This window comes from Heptranchias perlo, chromosome 11 (assembly GCF_035084215.1).
Source record: "Heptranchias perlo isolate sHepPer1 chromosome 11, sHepPer1.hap1, whole genome shotgun sequence".
Classification (NCBI taxonomy): Eukaryota; Metazoa; Chordata; class Chondrichthyes; order Hexanchiformes; family Hexanchidae; genus Heptranchias; species Heptranchias perlo.
The window spans coordinates 23,744,994-23,771,174 of record NC_090335.1 but is presented as its reverse complement, the minus strand read 5'-3'; the positions used below and the strand labels follow the sequence as shown (position 1 = coordinate 23,771,174).

Below are 26,181 nucleotides of genomic sequence, written 5' to 3'. Positions count from 1 at the left end.
CTCAACCAGGTTATCTGGGGCCAGGCACAAAATGGAGGGGGGTTAAAAACGCATCCTTGGTGGAGAACTTCGAAGTTCGGTCCATTAATCAGAAAATAGTACATAACACGGAGGGATTGACCTATGTGAGGCAAAGTAACTTACAAAAGTATAGCAGAGAAAGCGATTGCAAAAGATACAATGAGGTAAAGTTTACTTGTTTTACGCAGACAATTGCAACCTATCTGTCCCTCCCACCTATCACACCTTTAAATAAAGTTAACGTGAAGCATTTTCAGCCTGTCACAGAAACTTTACTAAGCATCATTCTGCTGGCTTAGGTCAAATACCTGGTCACAAACAACGGATCCTCAAATTTACACGAACGTACAGAAGAAAGTCGACACGTCCAACTATTTGCGTAGAATCACAGGTCTATAGGGTAAAGGAATCTTAATAACCATGCTACATAATTCTCCGGGGGAGAGAGCTGTATTTCATTTGTATTGACCATAATTAACTGAACATGGAAATCTCAAGTTTAAAGAAGGCAGACCAAGACACCAAGGAGTATTTATAGCTGTAAGTAAGCTGTAACAGCCGCTGATTGGTGGAGAGCTATTTGCAGTACTTCAGGCAATTATACAGTGTATTTGTACATAAACATCTGCTACTTAACCCAACAGGATAACTGGTTTCAAACCCACTAGGGGCTGAATTATGCTTTACAGTACATTAAATTAAAATAGCCAGTCTCTCCAAATGTGCATTTTGATGATGATAAACACTGTACTGACAACCTCCATTTAGAAATGACTTATTCTGACAATTGAATCCCATTACTGTCTGATAATGTATTAAATCACTGATAGTAGCTTTTGGTGAGAGGTGCAAGACTGGACTAGATTTATTGAGTCTGGTGAAACATTGAATTTTACCTCAACGATCACCTACAACACCCTTACACTCCTGAAATGCCACTTCCTATCCACCATGATATCTATCGAATGTGTGTTGGCAGCCAGCACAATAACACCTCAGAGGGACACTTCTAACCATTTGAACATTAAATAATATTTTTTTTAAATGATTTCATCTCTACAAAAATGAAGCCACTATGACATAGCAGCACCAAAATTCAGAGCCAGCTGCAACACACAGGCAGTATTTAACAGCCCATTACTATCTAGACGGTTAAAACCTCCTCATATCCAAGCGGCAACAGAACCCATAAATCGCTCGGAGCTGAGCCCCTGTGGTACAGTACCTTTGCTCTCTTGGCTCGATTCACGGTTTTCCTCAGGAGTTGTAGTTTCCAAGGCTGGCTTCATTCTATACACAAAGACAAATTCACAGCCAACGCTTTCTGCTTTCTGGTGTCTCTTTGTCTTCTGTCCCTTTTCTTCTTCACCTTTAACTCACACAGCGGCAGTGATTGAGCTGCTCTGTGCTGTTTTGTAAAACGCTGTCCTTTCTAGAAATGCAAAGGTCTTGTCAGATCCGATTTTACTCAACTTACTGGTCCATGAAGATCCCTGCCAGCGACCGGTCACACATACGTCATTGAGGATTCCAGTTATAAAACAGCTCTTCCCAATTAAAATTCTGCTCAGATTCCTGTCTGATTACAGTTTAAAAGTACATTTCTTCATCCACTGCCTGTTCTCTGAAACACTCTGAATGAAATGACAATGAATCGCATCACTGAAGGATGGATTGATTACATTATAAGAGAGTTTGTGTGCTACAATGAAAGGGACCCCGTCCACTCACAGCAGTCACCAAGAAAACCCGCTATGTGCTGTCTCTGGGGAGAATGCATGTCACCACACAATGAGAGGACCACTTTTCCCAAAGGGCACCATTAAGCCGTGCTCTGCATTTTAATTTACTCCATGTGTCCTTTGCTCCCCTCCAGTATTTCCACACAGACCACAGCCTTAATCACTACTATCTGCTGGGTTTTGGGAACAAATAAATCTTACCCTTCACTATTTGCGAAGCCCCTTCATTTTTTTTACTCTCAGGATTAGATAAAACATCAGTTGTTCGTTAACTACAATTTTAGCTGAAATATAAAGTACATACAAGATAGCAGATAATTGAAAATGTATTACAGGGTTATAACACAAGAGATTTATAACAAAACTCCTGTCTTATTTTTATTTAATATAATATACACAGTTCCTACTGGAAAGTGTTTCTGTTAGAGGTCCTGGTGCCCAGGGAGTATGACTGAGAATTTCAACAGAAAGTGTGACTGGACGGTACAGAAATCGATAGCAGCCTCACCATTGTTACAGTACCTCAGGCATATCCCGAGGTTTCATCCTTGGACTCCTCCAAGTCAATGTATTTAAAGCACCTGAAACCAGAGCCTTGAGCGAGGGTTGTATATGTGTTCATCTGAACCATATTGGCCAACATTCTCGACCTGCTTCAGTGACTATACCTTTACAGAAAAATTCTCCTCAAAGATCTGGCCCCTCTTTTGTCACCTGGAATATCTTTGGGTGAAGCCTGTGATTGTACTTTTCCCATCCCAGGAATGGACCTGTGTCTTTGCCTTACAGGAACCGAGTGGAATGGTCAATGACCATCATCTAATGCTCCATGTTGTCCAAGCAGACAACAGGCTTATGGATCCAAATACAATTGCAAGCCCCTGATCACTGAACAGGAATCACGTGCGGTGGACATTGGGGTGCCCTCAACTAACGTTGCCTGGGCAAAGGTACTCTTTACTCCTCAACTTTAGCTTGTGGAATCATATCCATTCCTCAGAAGATGGACTGTGCTGAGTACCGAAGGATCCTCAAGACTGGAGGTATATCCTGGATGGCCCTGCAGAATGGTTTCCTGACAGTCGTATCCTAACTTGCACCAATTCTCATTCATCTATCACCTTTGTTCTCGCTGACCTACACTGGCTCCCAGTCTGGGAACGCCTCGATTTTAAAATTCTCATCCTTATTTTCAAATCACTCCGTGGCCTCGCCCCTCCCTATCTCTAACCTCTTCCAGCCCTACAACCCTCTGAGTTCTCTGCGCTCCTCCAATTCTGGCCTCGTGCGCATCCCCGATTGTAATCACTCCACCACTAGTGGCCGTGGCTTCAGCTGCCTAAGTCCTAAGCTCTGGAATTCCTCCCTGAGCCTCCCCGCTTTTCTATTTCTCTCTCCTCCTTCAAGACGCTCCTTAAAACTTACCTCTTTGACCAAGCTTTTCGTCTTCTATCCTAATATCTCCTTATGTGGCTCGGTATCAAATTTTGTTTGATAACGCTCCTGTGAAGTGCCTTGGGACATTTTACCATGTTAAAGGCGCTATAAAAAATGCACGTTGTTGTTGTTGTTGCTGCTGCTGCTGCCCATTGCTCCTCATGTGCGATTGGAAGATGTCAGGCCTGGTGCTTCAATGGTGGTGCAAATCCCTCCGGCAGCAGTAGTCTCTGCTTCCTTTTCAGGGTTTACGCAGCATCAGCATGGGATCCAGAAAGAAATAGCAATCGACTGACTATATAGTTGTTAATAGTTCAGCAAGCATTTTGAGTTCCAATTGCAGTGCTCAACATCATTGGGAAACCTCAGACTACTAGCTGGTTACCTTTTTTGACAAGGGGACAGCCCCTAGCTGTTTCGGGCAGGATGCTATCCCCAAGTCAAAGGGTGACCGCCAACTCATAGTGCCTAACAGCTCCGGATTGGGGGAAGGCTCTCAGTGACAAGAGTGATGCCCAGTGTGACCACCAAACGGACGGATTCAACAGTTGATGATGCCACCAATGATTTTCCTGACTCAGCAGAAACTGATGTTACATTATTTTAACCGCTCATCCACTAATCTGAGTCCTGTTAAAGTAACTATAAAGAGAAGCAGACAGCCTTTACAGCAGTACTTCAAGCCTTTTCAGAACAAATAAGACAACATGCATGGATTATGACACACACATCATTAGGCTTGAAGGGTTGTTGAGGAGATGAAGCAGGATCAGTGGCTTGCGTTTATCCATAAGGGTCCTTACATAACACCAAAATAATGGTGATGAGGAATTCAGAACTAAAATATCAGAGAGTGAGGCTGGGAAAAAGCTCAAACAGGGGGAAGAAAGGCTCAGCGATAAAGCAAATAAGCACGGTGAGAGCAAGGGCTCCACGTTGGATCGTGATTTGCTGAACTTTACCCACCAGCAGCAGAAAGAAAAGCTAAGAGCCCAATCCATGTAAATCCATCAGCAATGCCACGAGGGTCCAACCAATGAATTTTTATGGAATGGAGCACTGGACTCTTAAACATGGGTGAGTTTCTACGTGTGACTAAAACAAAATGTCATGTTTACATACCACGGTTCTATCCACTTTATTTTACAATCCTCTACAAAGTTAAAAATTAAGTGGCCTTCATATATAATATTGTCGCAGCTAATGTGAAGTAGTGAAGTATGGATTCAATCCCCTACATTGCGGAGTTCCCCGTCTCAGCCGGCTTGATGAGCTGAGGTGTTCTCACAGGAAAAGAAGGAAAACACGAGGGCAATTTGTCTCTGAGCCATTCTACTGCACCTCTGCAAAGTTGAGGCAACCCCATGATTTGCATAAAAATTGTCATAAATTTATGCAAAACATTTCTATGCCAATCATGTTTTCTCTGACTTCACAAAGCTTTAGAGACTACGTGGAAAAAAAATCTCCTGTGTTAAAAATGCAGACCTAAACACCTTGCGGGTGTAATTTTTCGACTTTTGTTTTTCCAGCCACTGATTAAATGGTCGTGCAGCTCTCACATAAACTTCCTACAAACGTTCCTGGCAGGCAAGGCACCCGTCAGAAGCGTCATGTTCGAAAATTATCCTTATACTATCTCCAACACACTATAAAGACCAACAAAATACAACAGAAAAACTGTATAGTATCACGGTGCCTACACAGGAACGACCTTCAATAGTACTGTCCTACATCAATACCTTCAATACTACTGTCCTACATCAATACCTTCAATACTACTGTCCTACATCAATACCTTCAATACTACTGTCCTAATCAATACCTTCAATACTACTGTCCTACATCAATACCTTCAATACTACTGTCCTAATCAATACCTTCAATACTACTGTCCTAATCAATACCTTCAATACTACTGTCCTAATCAATACCTTCAATACTACTGACCTAATCAATACCTTCAATACTACTGTCCTACATCAATACCTTCAATACTACTGTCCTAATCAATACCTTCAATACTACTGTCCTACATCAATACCTTCAATACTACTGTCCTAATCAATACCTTCAATACTACTGTCCTAATCAATACCTTCAATACTACTGTCCTACATCAATACCTTCAATACTACTGTCCTACATCAATACCTTCAATACTACTGTCCTAATCAATACCTTCAATACTACTGTCCTAATCAATACCTTCAATAGTACTGTCCTACATCAATACCTTCAATAGTACTGTCCTACATCAATACCTTCAATAGTACTGTCCTAATCAATACCTTCAATAGTACTGTCCTACATCAATACCTTCAATACTACTGTCCTACATCAATACCTTCAATAGTACTGTCCTAATCAATACCTTCAATAGTACTGCCCTACATCAATACCTTCAATAGTACTGTCCTAATCAATACCTTCAATACTACTGTCCTATATCACTGCTCACAGTAAAATCATCCACTCCTACTGTGCTACCCGCAGTAACCCTCCCCACCAGTCAGTGCCCTCCATGGCTAAATTTAGTAACCACCTCCCCCTCAACAGTATTTTCTACCCGTGAGTCAGTCCCTTATGTATCAAGTGAAACTTCTGAGTCAGCATCATGCATCACCATAGAGTCACATGGAGTAATATCATTGTCTCCAGTCTTCACTCGCTACATAAACGTGCACTAACAAGCTCCCCCCAGTGACTTTAGTCACTTCTCCCAAAGTGCAGTGCATGATCAAACTATGCAGTGCTCGCCTTGTACAATGTGTGATTCTCCCCCACCCATCTCCCCTCATCCACCCCCCAATTCACTGCGCATTGAAATGAATCTTACTTCTTTCTGCTCAAGCTCATTCCCAAGATAGAAAACAACATGTATGTGTTTTTAAAAAAAATCTCAATTCCTTTCCAATTTTCTCCCCACTCTCCTGGAGACAACGACTTATGCTGATGTAGCGTTTCACAAATGCCGGACCCCGTTCTCTGGTTCCACACCTAAGCGATCATTCCATGTTTGAGCAGACACGGTGACAACCAGATTTTCTGCCGCAGTCCAACTGTTTTTAAGGCGATAATCATGCGGTCAGGAGTGGAAAATGGATAAAATTCCTGTTATGTTTTTGGGTCTTTTCTGTCCTCTGATCTCAAATATTTCAGCTTCTGTATTTATGATTACTCTAATAGGTGAGTTCTTAGCACCACTCAGCCTTGAATGTATCTTCACTGGTCCTGATATTTAGACAATTTTTGGTAACTTGCCCAGAATAATGAACAAAAAACCTTTCTTTAAAATTTTCTTTAGTTACTAGATCTATCCTTGTGCCTCCACGGGATCTTTCTCAAGACTTCGAAATGTAGCAGAGCATCACAAACCCAGACCTTGTTTCAAATTATCAAGTCAATTTATTGAACCATTCATTAAATCACGGTAACAAGATGCGCATATATTTGCAGTAGATGTTACATTCTCTTGGTGCCTAGAACACTTCCAGGAGTTTGCTACATTTTGTAAACTTGTATAAATAAAAAAAATCCAGTCCATTGGCCTGAGACAAGAGCTGTGCAGACAACTCTGAACAGTAATTCCTGTTACTACAGTATCTAGAGGGATATTTTGCATGCGCCTTCCCAGCTCTCTGTTACTGCCTGTATCCTCTTATTGCATTGCCTTCATTGTCAGCTCATTTGTGCCAGTATTTTGGCTCTTGATTTTCCAGCGAGTCTGCATAGCCACTAGTGATTGTTTTCCAATCATCCTTTTGATTGTGAAATATAAGCTGGGGCAGAAATAAAGGGGAAAATGGGACAACTATAAAATAAAATTATCCAGTCTCTTCTATTCCCACCACCCCCCGCCCCCTGCAAAAAAGGACAACCATTTTTCAACTACTTAAAATGTTACACTTTAGGTGTTATTTTTAATTTTACCAGTTCCTTTACTCTTTGATACTGATAATCACTGCTTTGTTAAAAAAAAATTCTAACCAACAGCTCAAAAATCAGGATGAATAATTCACAGCAAAAATGGGGAAAAGGGCATTTTATTTGGTGCAGATAGAACCGAATTTAGTTGAAGTTCAATGGGGGTGATTTTCACCATCAGCACCAGGGTGGTAAGCTGGCAGGGTGGATTTACCGCCTGTTGTAGAATCCGCCCAACATTCATTCCTTTGATTTCAATAGGGCGAAAGTCAGGCTGGTTCTACAACGGGCGGGCGGCAACCCCCCCAACAATTGCTCTTTTGCCCTCAGATTCCAACAAAAGCTGCAGTTACTTAGACCCGGAATCATTTCACTCTGTCGCTAGATTAACGCAATTAAAGTAACTTTGCAACCACTAGTAACGCCTTGCTTTCTTGAACCTTGACCTGGTGAAACATGGCATTTCATCAGTGGGTTGTGTCTGACTGCATTCTGCCTAAGTGCGCAGCCACACCAAACTGCAAGCTGAAAATAAAAAACTGGGTTAAATCTTTAATACAGTGTAAGTATGAACAAGACACTTCATGGCTACCAATACGGGAACACGATATTTAAACAACTAGTGGACCCCACTTCTCATGCACTATCCAACTGTGTGTGTCCTTAAAGCTGGTTCAGAAGCACCTTTCGCAGAGGCCTGAAAGCACACTGCTTGCCTGCCCTCGTGGTCAGAGAATGGTTCATGCCAACCTAAAGGAGGAAGGGAGAACGGAAAGTAGAGGACATAAGGCTCGTTGTAATAGAAGGTGTACGTAGGCCCCTTTATAATAAACAAAGGTGACATGAGGATTCCTTTCTTAAAAGTAAACTGCTGAATACTGTAATATTTATTATTATTCCTGACATGCGAAAGCAATTTGCCTTCATCAGATTCAGCAGTGAACGTAAACCTAAATCACATCCTTAGCGCTATGCCTCAGCAATTTCTAAAGCTTTTTTAAATGAGTGGTTTCATCCAGCAGTAAGTATTTGTATCACGTACAGGAACTGCGAGAGAGACAGCAATAGAGCAGAAACAGGACGCCACAGGAATCACAAACACATGTGCCTTTTATTTTAAACCCTTATGTGTTTCGGTACTCTATGATTTTTCTGCAAAAATTATTCCTTGCAGTAGCACCAGAGCTGCTCTTCCAGTGGATGCGGCCCATGAGAAACCGTTCATCTTGGGGCAGCCTGCCGGCCCTGGGTCTTCACGGGTGAATGGTCTCTTCAGATCTATTCAGCTCCGCTCTGAATAGATAATGGGAGACAGTAGTGGAGACTCACCACAGAAAGTCTCTCTCCCATTGTGTTCCCCTTCATCATCATTCATATCTGAGCTGTGACATGGGAACAAAAAAAAACTTTCTGGGGTAATTGCAGTTCAAACTCCAAGGACGCAGCCTGCATGGGCATTGATTTGTGCTTATTTTATTTGATTCATTTTTTTCAAAACACAGCAACTGGCACAAGGAAGTTGTAATCTGGCATCAACATCGCAAATGTAAAATTGAGGAAGAGGCAACCCAAGAATCCTAACTGAACCCAAAATGCAAAGCCTGTGTACAAACAACTAAATCCCTCCTATCCACACCAACAAGACCAGTGCAGGCAGACAAAACCTCCCCTGAACATATCACAGTTTCTTTGCAAGATTTCACAGCATTTTAAATCATACAAGATCACAGATGAAAACTGCTTTCAGTGATAATCATCACTGGGCAGCGTCAGTGTACCTAGCGAGTTTATTTATGTTAAAATAAGGAAGGGTTCAACAGCACAAGAGCTACTTGATTAACTAATTTTCAAATGTACATCAAGTAACCCAAAATGCAAGTTACGTTTCATATTTTAAAAATCACTGCCAGGGCAGCTGTAAATGGGCTTTAAAGAACTTAACCAGCACATCAATGAAATGAATGTATTGAAACACTGCCTATTTTGCGATGATGAATGAGCACTAAAGACACTTTACAATTAGATTCTAATATACAGATGAAAATGGATTTTCACACTTAACTAATGACTACTCAATGAGCTCAGTCATTAAATCTAAGGGCAGGTATTAGCTTTAGACAAATAGACAATTTAATTATCCATGACAAAATGGTCTGGTTTTATATGCCAAGCCATCAATAAAGACAATAAGGACAATAAAGGAGCCATAAATGACTACTGTAATGTATGTGGACTGTGTCATACTGCTAATTATCCTTTATACTAATTTTTGCCACTGATTTTACCCAGCTTTAACTATGAGTTCTATTGACACAGAAAACGTAGCTTGAAAATGAGTCCGTGCAAAACAGGATTCTTTGGCAAACTAATGGCAAACAAATAAATAGCTGGGAATTTATTTAAAGTTAAACACACCATACTTTTCTTGTTTAACTTTTCTGTATTTCTCAGAATAACATCAGACTTTAATTATTGACTTCTATCAGCATCACCAATATGTACAGCAGGCAGTGTCAAGGCTTAAGTCACTGGATACACAGAAGACCCAAACCTCCGCAAATCTCAGTGATGGGAGAAATTAAATTGTGAGAAGCTCCTGAGCCTTTGGTCGTTACCTTGTGCTTTCCCTGTCTAGGCATAACAGACATCTTTTCAAACAGGACATGCTGCCAGGGCCTATGAGCCTTGTTCCAATTTGTGCAAGGGCTATGCATGGGAGGACTCAGCAAGAATGAGGCCAACTCCAGCGATGCTGCTCCCATACCATGGTGATCTGTGCTTGATCACAGAACTATGTTTTCTCGGGCCTTTCTTAAATGCTCGCACAACGTGCAAAGTGAAATGGGACATGTGAATGCCATCGACAACACTTGTAACTATCAGCGATCAGACAAGCCAGTCCAAAGATTACACAAACCTTAAAACTGGAACTTGGCACAAGGAAAGTCTGATAAACAACTGCACAAACCACAATTTTCCAAACTCAAAAAAAAGGGAAATAAAACTCCAGCCAATAAACTAATCAGATGTGGTTGGCAATGCTAGAGATAGTTTTCCTAAAATGTAGGGAGCATGCCGATCTCACAGCCGTTGCCAACGATAAGAGAATATAAGTAAGGTGAGACCGTCCAGGGGGCGCACCCTGGCATGGGAAAGGAGAAAATCACAATAGTCAGTGGAATTTGGCCCAAAGGATTTTCTGGCTTAAAAGAAAACTCAACAGCATTTGGTGGTAAACAAATTAAAAGTTTTTATTTAACGGTTTTAAAACATTACTCAGAAACCCTAAACCAAAAACATTCATAAAATAATTATTAGATCCTTCTTAAAAGAATACAACTAATACATCATCAAATCCAATTTGAATCAGCATTTTGGGAGAGTTTACACACCAGAGAAATTAGCAATGTTTTGCCCTCAGTGGGACATTTATTCATGGACGAACAGGTGCTGATACCAGTCCCTCACACATGTGTCCTACTGAGTGAGCCATGGGACCAGGAGAATGTTTGGATATGAGTGAATGCCATAAAAAGGAAGGATAAAAAGAGAGGGAGAGAAAAAACTGCATTAAAAAATCAATTCAATATTCTTTCAAATAGCTTACAAAATACTTAATAACTTACTCGAAAGATCCATCTTAATTAATGCTGGGTTTTCAGCAATTCCCTCCCCCCTCAAGAAAGAGCCAGTAATTTTGTACGATTAGAGGGGAAAATACCATTCTATTGTCACCCCATTTCCTGGTCCTTCTGGATGATGCCTCATCTATAGCCGAGGGTGAACAGATGACCTGCTCTCCAGCTCAGTGCCACACTGAACAGGGCGCTAAAACGTACACAAGACTGGTTTGAACATGACTTTCTCTCCCTCCTCGTGAGGAAGTGCTTGTTATATAATCTGTGTCTCCCTGCTACGACAAGACTGAGACTGGGTACTCAACAGAATCAAGGATGAAACCATTGCCCAGTAGGCAACACCAGTCATATTCCCTGTGGCCTCCCAGTCTTCTATCTAGAACAGTTCAGAGCGGGCTATTCACCTGAATCAAAAAAGCACCAATGTCCTTACGGAGAGAGTAAACAGAGCAGATGGCAAGGATTTAAACTGATATGGCGGTGAGGATGGGGAAAGTCTAGGCTCGAGACTGTCAGGGAGAGCAGGATCAATAAAACTGTTGGAACAGAAGCAGAAGACTTTGCTGAAATAAACAATAAGAAAATATTACTTGAGTTAAGAGGGAAAGAAAGGCTTTAAGGTAATGAGAGAGAAAAACAATGTTGTTGAAAGTGCAAGGGGTATCTAATAGTTGAATGAGAAAACCAGGAAAGAGAATGAAGGTCAATGTTGTGAAAAATGGAATCAGGACTGAGTAGGGAATGCACAAAGCATTCAAAACAAAATTGGAGCATTAGAAGGATTAATAACTATGGAGAGGAATGATAAAGTAACTATAACGGATAAGTGGCTTCAGTTTAGACAGGACTGCAAACTTAATATTCCTGATTATAGCATTTTCAACAGAGATAGATGGGAAAAAGGAAGGTGGGGTAACATTATCAATAAAGAATTCTATCACAATGCTAGAACATAATGATGTTCTAGGGGGTAATTTTGACTTTGGGTTACAGGGTAAAACAGGCAATATCAGATCAGCCGCCTGTTACACATCTCTTCCGATTTTCATTTTCATTGACTTCGGTTTGCAAGCCAACAGTACTATGTAATTTGAAAATATAACAAAATGAGCACTGTGCAATTACTCATATGATACTTTCTAATTATAATCCTTAATGTGGCTTTGCTACCATGTGCACTTGACTAAAAGCACACACGTCACATTTTCTACACAACAAATCTAGGACCCAATTCTAATTAGCATTGAACATCCTAAATATAGGCATCAGTCAATAAACTGACATAACAGTTCCCTGCAGTTGCAAATGGTTCGATTCCCAGTGCACCTCATGCAGCTATAGAAAGTAGTCAATGGAGTCAGTTGCTGTTTTCGTATCTTCACACTCCTCCCCTTGGAGAACAGTGTGAAGTAGTGGTGGATTCGCAGGCTAATTAACAGTCTGACAGGCCACGACGTGAACGCTCCTTCCATGACCTTGCTGTGTGCAAATTAGTTGCTGTGTTTGCCTACATTACAACAGTGACTGTATTTAGAAAGTACTTAATTGGCTGTGTAGAGCTTTGGGACGTCTTGAGGTCATGAAAGGCACTAAATTTCCTTATTCTTCGAATGGAGTATTGGATGTTAAGAATATACATAGAAGGAGCAACGTGAAAAGATGATGGTCTGGAGTTTCCATTTTGGGCGCAATCGGCATTTGGGAGCAAATCGCGCCCGAAAATTGCGTTGCCGCATTTTACGCCGAGTTTCCGCTAAAATGCATTGACATAATTACAAACGTAAAATCTGCCATGAATCAGCATAATTCGACCGCTTAACACAACGTAATCATTTTTTTTTGCAATCAGAAATATTCAGTGATGTATTTAAGAATATTAACCTGGTGCAGTTTTATTAATACAGTTGAAAATGGGTTTATCACTAAAAATAAGCATTTTTAATAAAGGTGTCCAGTCCTCTGCCTGTGAGTAACCTGATTTAAACCCACTGAAAATGACTTTAAAAAACTATACTGAAGCATTTCCTACTTCCATTGGTGTAGTCTAGTCAGTTTCTTAGTAAATTTATATTCTTTACTATTTAAAAACGTTTAAACCATGCTTCCTAGTGCCTTTGCGCCTAAGAAATCTAGCTTAATTTTAAAACCCTCCTCCAACGGTCGCAGGCTGGTGCAATCGGTGGAAACTCACCATCCTCATTGTTTCGAGGGGTCGTGGCCACTTTTGTGGGCGGGGTTAGTTTCAGCAATTTTTTTTAGCCAACTCGCAAGACGCTGGGTGCAAATTACTCAAAGTGTAAAGCGAAATTCCGCAATGTTCTGTGCTGATTCGGCCGGATTGCGCTGAAAAAGCCAATGCAATCTAGCAGAAACTCAGGGTCAACATGTTTAATTTGCTAGCCCAGATGAGAAGAGTATTTGAGAATCAGCATTTGATAGTGGCTTATTTCTCCATGACCTTATGTTCAATGATCGTCCTACCTACCCTCAGTAAACCTCCTTCGTATAAAAGCATGTCTTATTTCACATCTAGTTAACACATGGCCATAATTTTAGTTCATTCATTCTATAGAGATTACTCTGTGCAGCAGTCCTATGCTATATATTTAATGCAGGTGTACCATTTCTCATTCTAAAGATCAGGAAGATTGAGTTGGCTCACAAGAGGGGAATTCAGGAGAAATCCCACATCCTGTTCTGCTCCTCAGAGTCTCCGGACAAAATCCCATTGAACATCAAGGGCTGGAGGCTGGATTAATTCACTGTCCAACTGAGTATGTTCCATAAATTACTTCTTACACTGGTTTTGCATGGACAATTTAAGCTTTGCAACAGAGTACTGAATCATATGTAAATGATGTCTCTAACATCAGTTGAGCAATGAGTGGAATTGAGCCACAAGACTGGCTAACCAAGCAACGAATTGACTCAATGTATTTACTCCAGCTTACAATAACTTTACAATAACTACACAAATTTGATGATTCAATAGAACACAAGTGAACTTTAAAAGTCTCATCTACGTCTAGGTGGTGTCAAACTGCCAATTAAGATACCCCCCCCCAATTCAGTATTAAAAAAAAAATCAGATTTTAGAATATTCTCAGTGCAAGATTTATACATATAATTTATACATACTCATTTTTACAGGAAAAGCTGCTATTGTTGTGACTCACTTTGGATTTTATTGAGCAGTGAAATCCAACTCATTATCTTATATTTCATTAGTGATGATCACACAAATCCCACAGAGCTCAAATTTGCCATCTGGCCAAAGCCATCTGATTCGTCCAAACTGCCAACTCTAAAATAAAATCAAAATCTAAACCCTGCAGTGTTGGCGTAGAAGTCACACAGCTGAGCAGATACTGATGTTCTGTATGTATAGGTTGATATACATTGAATCACAAAGAATTTACAGCACACAAACAGGCCATTCGGCCCAACTGATCTCTGCTGGTGTTTATGCTCCACACCAATTTTGTGTGTAATTACACACAAATTTGCAATAAATAAGAAATGTTGGCCCATATTTCTCGATTGCAAGCCAGAAAGCTTGTTTGTGAACATCCTGTAGTGCTGGCATTGTTGCTGAACACTGGTGTAATTTATGGGCTGTAGGGAAAGTGCACTATAAATTGACTAAGATATGCTCCAAATGGAGTTTTAGCTTGAAAGCTGCCCAATCAATGTGGAGTTCAGCCATTGAATTGAATGCTGGAAAGTGGCTAGAAAGCAAGGTTCTCAGCTAGACAACACACCTTCCAAATTAATTAAACCACAGGCTTTTAAGCAATTATGCCATAAAAATCTTCTAAGCTAAGCCATGGAGGCTTGTGTATACAAACAAGACATTCCTTACTGGTTTTGGTTTTTCATTTGGAAAAACCCAGACTCCACTGAGTGAAACATCAAAGTGTCAAAATCATGTAGGACAACTTGATGGTTCAGCTGGGAACGAGACGCAAGGTCTCAAAATCCTTGTGAGTCCAGGCTTCACCAACTCAAAAATATCCCAGAACTCTGGGATGTTTGACAAAGAGGTTTTGACACCAAATGGAACCCTTCCCTTTTGACAAATGTGTCACTCATACTGCCTAAGGGGATGTAAGAGCTTCTCTTTGAGGTTAAGTATAAAAAAAGAGTTGGCACACCCCTCAGTAGATGCCTTTAGACTCTCTTCGGTTCTATTGAGTCTCTGTCTCTTGTAGAAATAGTAATAATAGCAGTCTTTCTGATACTCTCTTTGCTTATCTTTGTTATTCAGAAGGTGACTGTTTTTGTATTCTCAGATCTCCTTCTGCAAGTAACTTTTACCTAGTGCAAAGTACATCAAATGTAAGGAATCTTACAACACCAGGTCATAGTCCAACAGTTTTATTTGAAAATCACAAGCTTTCACTCACTCACCTGACGAAGGAGGTAAGCTCCGAAAGCTTGTGATTTTCAAATAAAACTGTTGGACTATAACCTGGTGTTGTAAGATTCCTTACATTTGTCCACCCCAGTCCATCACCGGCATCTCCACATCAAAGTACATCAAGACAGAGAGTAAGATTGTAAGGCATACGAACATACTTACGTACGAACATACGAATTACGAGCAGAAGTAGGCCATTCAGCCCCTCGAGCCTGTTCTGTCATTTGATACGATCATGGCTGATCTGATTGTGACCTCAACCCTACTTTCCCGTCTACCGACTATAACCTTTGACTCCCTTGTTAATCAGGAATCTATCTAACTCAGTCTTAAAAATATTCAATGACCCTGCCTCCACCATTCTCTGGGGAAGAGAGTTCCACAGGTTCACGACCCTCTGAGAGAAAAAATTTCTCCTCATCTCCATCTTAAATGGGAGGCCCCCTGTTATTAAACTGTGGCCCCTAGTTCTAGTCTCTCCCACAAGGGGAAACATCCTCTCAGCATCTACCCCTTCAAGTCCCCTCAGGATCTTATATGTTTCAATAAGATCGCCTCTCATTCTTCTAAATTCCAGTGTATACAGGCCCAACTTGTCCAACCTTTCCTCATAAGATAACCCCCTCATCCCAGGAATCAGTCAAGTGAACCTTCTCTGAACCGCCTCTAAAGCAATTATGTCCTTTCTTAAATAAGGAGACCAAAACTGCACACAGTATTCTAGATGTGGTCTCACCAATGCCCTGTACAACTGTAATAAAACATCTCTACTTTTACATTCCATTCCCCTTGCAATAAATGACAACATTCCATTTGCCTTCCTAATCTCTTGCTGCACCTGCATACTAACTTTTTGTGATTCATGTACTAGGACATAGTATATGAATCTGCACCTCAGAGTTCTGCAATCTCTCTCCATTTAAATAATATACTGCTTTTCTATTTCTCCTGCCAAAGTGGACAAGTTCACATTTTCCCACATTATACTCCATCTGCCAAATTTCTGCCCACTCACTTAACCTATCTATATCCCTTTGCAGACTCCTTACGTCCTCTTCACAACTTACTTTCCTACCTACCTTTGTGTCATCAGCAAATTTAGTAACCATACATTTGGTCCCTTCATCCAAATCATTGATATAGATAGTAAACAGTTGAGGCCCCAGCACTGATCCCTGTGGCACTCCACTCATTACATCTTGCCAACCTGCAAGATGACAAAGGCTAGAACCTGAATATTCAAGGGTACTTGACATTTCGGAAGGACAGGAAGCTAGGAAACGGTAGAGGGGTAGCTCTATTAATTAAGGATGACATGAGTATAATAGAGACAAATGACCTTAGTTCTAAGGGCCAAGATGTAGAATCAGTTTGGGTAGAGATAAGAAATAGTAACGGCAAGAAGTCACTTGTGGGAGTAGTTTATAGACCCTCTAACAGTAACCACACTGTAGGACAGGGTATACAGGAAGAAATAATGGGGGATTGTGAGAAAGGAACAGCGATAATCATGGGTGATTTTAATCTACATATAGATTGGAAGAATCTGATTGGCAAAGGTAGCCTGGAAGGTGAGTTCATAGAGTGCTTTCGGGACAGTTTCTTAGAGCATCACGTTCTAGACCCAACCAGAGAGCAGGCTATTCTAGATCTGGTAATGTGTAATGAGACAAGATTAATTAATGACCTTATTGTAAAGGAGCCTCTAGGTAGCACTGATCACAATATGATTGAATTTCGCATTCAGTTTGAGGGAGAGAAGAGTAAGTCTAAGACTAGTATTTTAAACTTAAATAAGGGCAATTATGAGGGCAAGAAGACAGAGCTGGCTAAAGTGAACTGGGAAATTAGGTTAAGGGACATGTCAGTAGAGATGCAGTGGCAGACATTTAATGAGATATTTCATAACACTCAGCAAAGATACATTCCAGTGAGAAAGAAAGACTCTAGGGGAAGGACTTATCATCTGTCGCTAACAAAGGAAGTTAAAAATAGTATCAAATTGAAAGAAAAAGCATACAATTCCATGAAGATTAGTGGCAGGTCAGAAGATTGGTTGGAATATAAAAAACAGCAAAGAATGACTAAAAGAATAATAATGAGGGAGAAATTAGAGTACGAGAGAAAGCTATCTAGAAATATAAAAACAGATAGTAAGAGTTTCTTCAGGTATTTAAAAAGGAAAAGAGTAAGTAAAGTGAGTCTGGGGAATTAATAATGGAGAACAAGGAAATGGCGGATGAATTGAACAGATATTTTGCGTCCGTCTTCACTGTAGAGGATACAAATAGCATGCCAGAAATAATTGTGAATCAAGAAGTGAAAGGGAGGGAGGAACTTAAAACATTTACAATCAACAGGGAATGGGTTCTGACAAAATTATTAGAACTAACAAGTCCCCAGATCCCGACGGACTTCATCCTAGGGTCTTAAAAGAAGTGGCTGCAGAGATAGTAGATGCATTGTTATTAATTTTCCAAAATTTGCTAGATTCTGGAAGGGTCCCATCAGATTGGAAAATAGCGAATGTAACTCCTCTATTCAAGAAAGGAGGGAGACAGGCAGAGATAAGTGTGTCATTTAACTGTACAAGTATCTGAGATCAATAAAGATGAGAGGCCAGCTCAGATATCGTAACTCATGTGTAAGATAGGTTCAGCCAGAATCCAAGATCAAAGTGAAACAGAAACCCTGCTCCTGAATGGGCTCCAGAAGCTAATGCCTGTGTCCCAGAGAAGGAAGGAGATCAACTCAGTTACGCTGCTCATAGCAACAAGGTCATGTAAGCTGTGAAACATTGCTAATCACCCTCATAGACTCTGAGCTATCTAGGCTGGCTATCTAATGCTGTTAACTTGTCAACTATCTAGGGTTTAACTCTAATATAACCTCACCCACTGTAATAATATCAGACTTTGATCACTGCTATAATTAATACTCAATGGCCATCAATACTGATTTACAGTGATACAATGAATTGCCGGTACAACCTCTACTACTCATTTTCTTAAGTAACTCCATTAATTGTTGCTATTTCAATTGCTAGGTAACTCCAACTACAGCTATTTCATAGAATCATAGAAAGGTTACAGCATGGAAGGAGGCCAATCGACCCATCGAGTCTGTGCCGGATCTATGCAAGAGCAATCCACCTAGTCCCACTCCCCTGCCCTATCCCCGTAGCCCTGAGAATTTTTTCCCTTCAAGTACTTATCCAGTTCCCTTTTGAAAGCCACAATTGAATCTGCCTCCACCACCCCCTCAGGCAATGCATTCCAGATTATAACCACTCACTGTGTAAAAAAGGTTTTCATGTCGCCATTGGCTCTTTTGCCAATCACCTTAAATCTTTGTCCTCTGGTTCTTGACCCTTCCGCCAATAGGAACAGTTTCTCTCTATCTACTCTGTCTAGACCCTTCATGATTTGAATACCTCTATCAAATCTCCTCTTAACCTTCTCTGCTCTAAGGAAAACAAGCTCAGCTTCTCCAGTCTATCCATGAAACTGAAGTCCCTCATCCCTGGAATCATTCTAGTAAATCTCTTCTGCACCCTCTTTAAGGCCTTCACATCTTTCCTAAAGTGCAGTGCCCAGAACTGGACACAATACTCCAGTTGTGGCCAAACCAGTGTTTTATAAAGGTTCATCATAACTTCCTTGCTTTTGTACTCTATGCCTTTATTTATAAAGCCCAGGATCCCATAAGCTTTCTTAACCACTTTGTCAACCTGCTCTGCCACCTTCAACGATTTGTGCACATATACCCCCAGATCTCTCTGTTCCTGCACCCCTTTTAGAATTGTAGTTTATATTGCCTCTCTTCATTCTTCCTACCGAAATGTATCACTTCACACTTTTCTGCGTTAAATTTCATCTGCCACGTGTTCACTCATTCCACCAGCCTGTCTATGTCCTCTTGAAGTCTATCACTATCCTCCTCACAGTTCACTACACTTCCAAGTTTTGTGTCATCTGCAAATTTAAAATTGTGCCCTGTACACACACCCAAGTCCAAGTCATTAATATATATCAAGAAAAGCAGTGGTCCTAGTACCGACCCTGGGGAACACCACTGTTCACCTCCCTCCAGTCCGAAAAACAACCGTTCACCACTACTCTCTGTTTCCAATTACTTAGCCAATTTCGTATTCATGCTGCCACCGCCCCTTTTATTCCATGGGCTTCGACTTTGATGACAAGCCTCTTGTGTGGCACTTTATCAAACGCCTTTTGAAGTCCATATACACCACTTCTACCGCATTGCACTCATCGACCCTCTCTGTTACCTCATCAAAAAACTCAATCAAGTTAGATAAACATGATTTGCCTTTAACAAATCCGTGCTGGCTTTCCTCAATTAATACACACTTGTCCAAGTGACTGTTAATTTTGTCCCGGATTATCATTTCTAAAAGTTTCCCCAATACCGAGGTTAAACTGACTGGCCGGTAGTTGCTGGGTTTATCCTTACACCCTTTTTTGAATATTTACAATTCTCCAGTCCTTTGGCACCACCCTCATATCTAAGGATGTTTGGAAGATTATGGCCAGTACCACCGTAATTTCCGCCCTTACTTCCCTCAGCAACCTAGGGTACATTCCATCCGGTCCGGGTGACTTATCTATTTTAAGTACAGCTAGCCTTTCTAGTACCTTCTTTTTATCAATTTTTAGCCCATCCAGTATCTCAACTACTTCCTCTTTTACTGTGACTTTGGCAGCATCTTCTTTCTTGATAAAGACAGATGCAAAGTACTCCTTTAGTACCTCAGCCATGCCCTCTGCCTCCAAGCGTAGATCTCTTTTTTGGTCCCTAATCAGTCCCACCTCACCTGTTTACCGTTTACATGCCTGAAGAAGACTTTTGCATTCGCTTTTATGTTGGCCGCCAATCTATTCTCATACTCTTTCTTTGCCCCTCTTATTTCCTTTCTCGCTTCCCTGCTGAACTTTCTATATTCAGCCTGGTTCTCACTTGTATTACCAACCTGACATCTGTCATATGCCTCTTTTTTCTGCTTCATCTTACTCTCTATCTCTTTTGTCATCCAGGGAGCTCTGGCTTTATTTGCCCTAGCTTACTCCCTGGTTTTATATCTGTTAATTGATCTTGTACTCAATGTTTAAGTTTAAGTTATGGTCTTGTAGTCCATAAAGAGTTGCTAGTACATGACCTGTTGTCATTTGCAATTCTCCAGTCCTCTGGCACCACCCCCGTATCTAAGGATGATTGGAAGATTATGGCCAGTACCTCCACAATTTTCTTGATGATTCGGCAAGAAAGGGTTAATTCAATTACCCAGTAGCATGTGGATATCCTAATCGAGGAGTGGTGAACTCAAACTCAATCCAAACTGGTTAAGTGTAGGATGGTTCAGGGAGTCACACTTAGGGATCACTCACTCCTGGACCTAAACTGAGCAGTAAAACTCCAGACGGTTCATTGACAGGGAGTTAAGCGAGGGTGTTAAAGATTCATCTGGTTCCTTGCCATATATTTGTTGGGATACTGAAACCCAGTGTTCTTACAGCGCCCTGCGAACTTATGAAGTTGGCTCACCTGCTGACTGTGCATTCTGCTTACCCTCAACTGCGGCTGACTAAGATGGATGCCATCAGAACAGAACTAATGTTGGCTGTTTCAGATAGCTCTATGAAGCCATAAACCACCAGTATGTTTACAGTACACTTAAAAAAAAAGTCATAGATGCCAGTTGCAACATCAGGAGAACCGAATGTCGTAGCTGCGATGAGTGCTGGATCAAGTCATTGCGAGCTTTTGCAGTCAGAGAAAAAGAGTAAACAAATAGCCGATTATAGAAGTGATAGTTACCTTTTAAGACTTTTATTATGTAGATGTTCAACTAGGATAGATGGTCACATTTACAACACACAGCAACCCTGGAGAAAGGGGGTAGTTGGAGAGAATTCTCAGCACAGCTTTAGGCCGGGAAGTTCCATACACTTTGCAGTTTCTTTATGTGTTATTATACCAAGGTTGTGAGATCATTTAAACACAATGCACTAAGGGTTGTCATTAGGATTTTAGTACTGCAAGATGGTATGCTTCACCACTCAGCCTTACGAGATCTTCACACAGCCTCATCGCACGGCATCTGAGTCATTTCAAAAATACAGACATTTTTAGCATCTTGCCTAATTGTTCCAAGATTACGTTGGTTTGAAATGTATGCAACTGCCTTAAAGCATAAACATATTGTACGAATATAAAGCAGGCAGTGGGTCTTTCAGTGGCGAAACAAAGCTGCTGTGTTAAATGGTCTAATTGCATCCTCATTTGGAGAGGAAAGGCAAATTAACCAGTAATGTACCAAAAAAAGAGGGAAAAGAAAAAAAGCTTGCTGATTTGGAGCCCTTTAGGTTGGCTGTGTGGATGCTCCCTTCGCTTTGCAATCTGTTTTGTGAGAGTTTTTTGTTCTTCACCTAACTCAGCTCAATGATTTATTTGAAGGATATCACTCTGCATGACGCAGTGTCCCCTCTCACCACATTATTAACTATAAGCTTGAGCTGCAGTGAAATGACACGAAATCCTTGGTCTTAATTCAAATCCAGACTCAATCTATGAAAGTAAGTAAGACAACAAATGGAAAGCAGATGTTTGCTGCCTCTCAGCGCTACAAAGAAATATGTGTTTGGTCACTGATGTTTCTGCTTTTATAATTAGGGGTTTTCACACGTATTAAAGATACTGAGATTTTCATTACAACTCCAAAAAGACAACAGGGAGCATCGTTTTTTTTTATTCGTTCATGGGATGTGGGCGTCGCTGGCGAGGCCAGCATTTATTGCCCATCCCTAATTGCCCTTGAGAAGGTGGTGGTGAGCTGCCTTCCTGAACCGCTGCAGTCCGTGTGGTGAAGATTCTCCCACAGTGCTGTTAGGAAGGGAGTTCCAGGATTTTGACCCAGCGACGATGAAGGAACAGCGATATATTTCCAAGTCGGGATGGTGTGTGACATGGAGCGGAACGTGCAGATGGTGTTGTTCCCATGTGCCTGCTGCTCTTGTCCTTCCAGGTGGTAGGGTTTGGGAGGTGCTGTTGAAGAAGCCTTGGCGAGTTGCTGCAGTGCATCCTGTGGATGGTACACAATGTAGCCACGTTGCACCGGTGGTGAAGGGAGTGAATGTTTAGGGTGGTGGATGGGGTGCCAATCAAGCGGGCTGCTTTGTCCTGGATGGTGTCGAGCTTCTTGAGTGTTGTTGGAGCTGCACTCATCCAGGCAAATGGAGAGTATTCCATCACACTCCTGACTTGTGTCTTGCAGATGGTGGAAAGGCTTTGGGGAGACAGGAGGTGAGTCACTCGTCGCAGAATACCCAGCCTCTGACCTGCTCTTGCAGCCACAGTATTTATATGGCTGGTCCAGTTAAGTTTCTGGTCAATGGTGACCCCCAGGATGTTGATGGTGGGGGATTCGGCGATGGTAATGCCGTTGAATGTCAAGGGGAGGTGGTTAGACTCTCTCTTGTTGAAGATGGTCATTGCCTGGCACTTAACTGGCGCGAATGTTACTTGCCACTTATCAGCCCAAGCCTGGATGTTGTCCAGGTCTTGCTGCATGCGGCCTCGGACAGCTTCATTATCTGAGGGGTTGTGAATGGAACTGAACACTGTGCAATCATCAGCGAACATCCCCATTTCTGACCTTATGATGGAGGGAAGGTCATTGATGAAGCAGCTGAAGATGGTTGGGCCTAGGACACTGCCCTGAGGAACTCCTGCAGCAATGTCCTGGGGCTGAGATGATTGGCCTCCAACAACCACTACCATCTTCCTTTGTGCTAAGTATGACTCCAGCCACTGGAGAGTTTTCCCCCTGATTCCCATTGACTTCAATTTTTCTAGGGCTTCTTGGTGCCACACTCGGTCAAATGCTGCCTTGATGTCAAGGACAGTCACTCTCACCTCACCTCTGGAATTCAGCTCTTTTGTCCATGTTTGGACCAAGGCTGTAATGAGGTCTGGAGCCGAGTGGTCCTGGTGGAACCGAAACTGAGCGTCGGTGAGCAGGTTATTGGTGAGTAAGTGCCGGTTGATAGCACTGTCAACGACACCTTCCATCACTTTGCTGATGATTGAGAGTAGACTGATGGGGCGGTAATTGGCCGGATTGGATTTGTCCTGCTTTTTGTGGACAGGACATACCTGGGCAATTTTCCATATTGTCGGGTAGATGCCAGTGTTGTAGCTGTATTGGAACAGTTTGGCTAGAGGCGCGGCTAGTTCTGGAGCACAAGTTTTCAGCACTACAGCCGGGATGTTGTCGGGGCCCATAGCCTTTGCTGTATCCAGTGCACTCAGCCGTTTCTTGAGATCACGTGGAGTGAATCGAATTGGCTGAAGACTGGCTTTCGTGATGGTGGGGATATCGGGAGGAGGCCGAGATGCATCATCCACTTGGCACTTCTGGATGAAGATGGTTGCAAACGCTTCAGCCTTGTCTTTTGCACTCACGTGCTGGACTCCACCATCATTGAGGATGGGGATGTTTACAGAGCTTCCTCCTCCGGTTCGTTATTTAATAGTCCACCACCATTCATGACTGGATGTGGCAGGACTGCAGAGCTTTCATCTGATCCGTTGGTTGTGGAATCGCTTAGCTCTGTCTATAGCATGTTGCTTCTGCTGTTTAGCATGCATGTAGTCCTGAGTTGTAGCTTCACCAGGTTGGCACCTCATTTTTAGGTACACCTGGTGCTGCTCCTGGCATGCTCTTCTACACTCCTCATTGAACCAGGGTTGATCCCCTGGTTTGTTGGTAATGGTAGAGTGAGGAATATGCCAGGCCATGAGGTTACAGACTGTGCTGGAATACAATTCTTCTGCTGATGGCCCACAGTGCCTCATGGATGCCCAGTTTTGAGCTGCTAGATCTGTTCTGAATCTATCCCATTTAGCACGGTGGTAGTGCCACACAACACGTTGGATGCTATCCTCAGTGCGAAGACAGGACTTCGTCTCCACGAGGACTGTGCCATGGTCACTCCTACCAATACTGTCATGGACAGATGCATTTGCGACAGGTAGATTGGTGAGGACGAGGTCAAGTAAGTTTTTCCCTCGTGTTGGTTCGCTCACCACCTGCCGCAGGCCCAGTCTGGCAGCTATGTCCTTCAGGACTCGGCCAGCTCGGTCAGTAGTGGTGCTACTGAGCCACTCTTGGTGATGGACATTGAAGTCCCCCACCCAGAGTACATTTTGTGCCCTTGCTAACCTCAGTGCTTCCTCCAAGTGGTGTTCAACATGGAGAAGGACTGATTCATCAGCTGAGGGAGGGCGGTAAGTGGTAATCAGCAGGAGGTTTCCTTGCCCATGTTTGACCTGATGCCATGAGATTTCATGGGGTCCAGAGTCAATGTTGAGGACTCCCAGGGCCACTCCCTCCTGACTGTATATCACTGTACCGCCATCTCTGGTCAGTCTGTCCTGCCGGTGGGACAGTACATACCCAGGGATGGTGATGGAAGAGCCTGGGACGTTGGCTGAAAGGTATGATTCTGTGAGTATGGCTATGTCAGGCTGTTGCTTGACTAGTTTGTGGGACAGCTCTCCCAATTTTGGCACAAGTCCCCATTTGTTAGTGAGGAGGACTTTGCAGGGTCAACTGGGCTTGGCTTTGCCTTTGTCGTGTTCGGTGCCTAGTGGTTTGTCTGGTCTTATTCTTATTATGACTTTTATTTAGCAAGATTTTACAACTGAGTGACTTGTTAGGCCATTTCAGAGGGCAATTAAGAATCAACCACATGGCTGTGGGTCTGGAGTCACATGGAGGCCAGACCGGGTAAGGACGACAGGTTTCCTTCCCTAAAGGGCATTAGTGAGCCAGATGGGTTTTTATGACAATCTGGTAGTTTCATGATGTGGAGATGCCGGTGATGGACTGGGGTTGACAATTGTAAACAATTTTACAACACCAAGTTATAGTCCAACAATTTTATTTTAAAATCCACAAGCTTTCGGAGGCTTCCTCCTTCCTCGGGTAAATGTGGAAATGAAATGTGGATTTCATTTCCACATTCACCTGAGGAAGGAGGAAGCCTCCGAAAGCTTGTGGATTTTAAAATAAAATTGTTGGACTATAACTTGGTGTTGTAAAATTGTTTACAATGGTAGTTTCATGGCCACCATTACTGATACTAGTATTTTAATTCCAGATTGTATTTAATTAATTGAATTTAAATACCCCAGCTGCCGTGGTGGGATTTGAACGCATGAACTCCGGATTATTAGTCCAGGCCTCTGGATTACTAATCCAGTAACATAACCACTATGCTATCATACCCTCATCGGTCTGCATGAAGTTAAACAAAAATTATTTTATTTCATTGCCGTTATAAACCTCCCCAGTTCTTTAAAATAATTTTTTCTTTAACATTACACAGAGCAAAATATAGCCCTCAAAAATGTCAAAAATAATTCAGTTTACCCTTCCCCCCTCAAAAAACAACTTTTACTATATTAACCTAAATTTTTTTTTAGAATATTATTTGATTTCATAGTTTTTCTTACAAAATAAATCTTCTATAAGAGGCTTCTTCTGTACTGTAACATTTAGTTCATTAGTTTGCAATTAACATAGTGGTCATGATTTGGGTCATTTGTAGACAGTAAATTAAATTGTTCCCCACTATCAAACAGGTATATTCATAGAGCCATTGTCTTCCAGTTACTTATTAGTGAGGCAAATTTTACTTTTTACAAGTAAAAATGATGAGTGCCTGTGTACTGGTCTTTTGGGCAGTAAAACTGCAACAAAATAAGGTAAACTGAATCAACAATTCTTGAGCAACAGATATTTTCATGAAGTTCTAAACATCATATTATGACTGCACCACACATTACACTCTGTATGTGACAAGAGTCCTGGTGAAATATTAAAAGAATCTGCGCTGTTGTCAAAGGTCAAAATATAATCAGACTTCAATATTCAAATAAATAAATCTTGATGAGCAATCACCTCTTCAAAAGG

General features: G+C 41.7%; 1 protein-coding gene across 3 annotated transcripts in view; it reads right to left on the bottom strand.

Annotated features, from left to right (window-relative positions):
• The window catches only part of gpm6bb (glycoprotein M6Bb), a 157,864-nt gene that overhangs the window by 55,208 nt on the left and 76,475 nt on the right, over window positions 1–26,181 (bottom strand). For 2 of the 3 annotated variants that reach the window (XM_067992697.1, XM_067992698.1), the window contains exon 2: window positions 1,247–1,453. The exons of the other annotated variant lie outside the window; for it this stretch is intronic. In XM_067992697.1, the coding sequence (XP_067848798.1) occupies window positions 1,247–1,310 (64 nt within the window). In that variant the 5' untranslated portion in view covers window positions 1,311–1,453. The remainder of the gene's footprint in view (window positions 1–1,246; window positions 1,454–26,181) is intronic. 3 annotated transcript variants of the gene reach the window in all.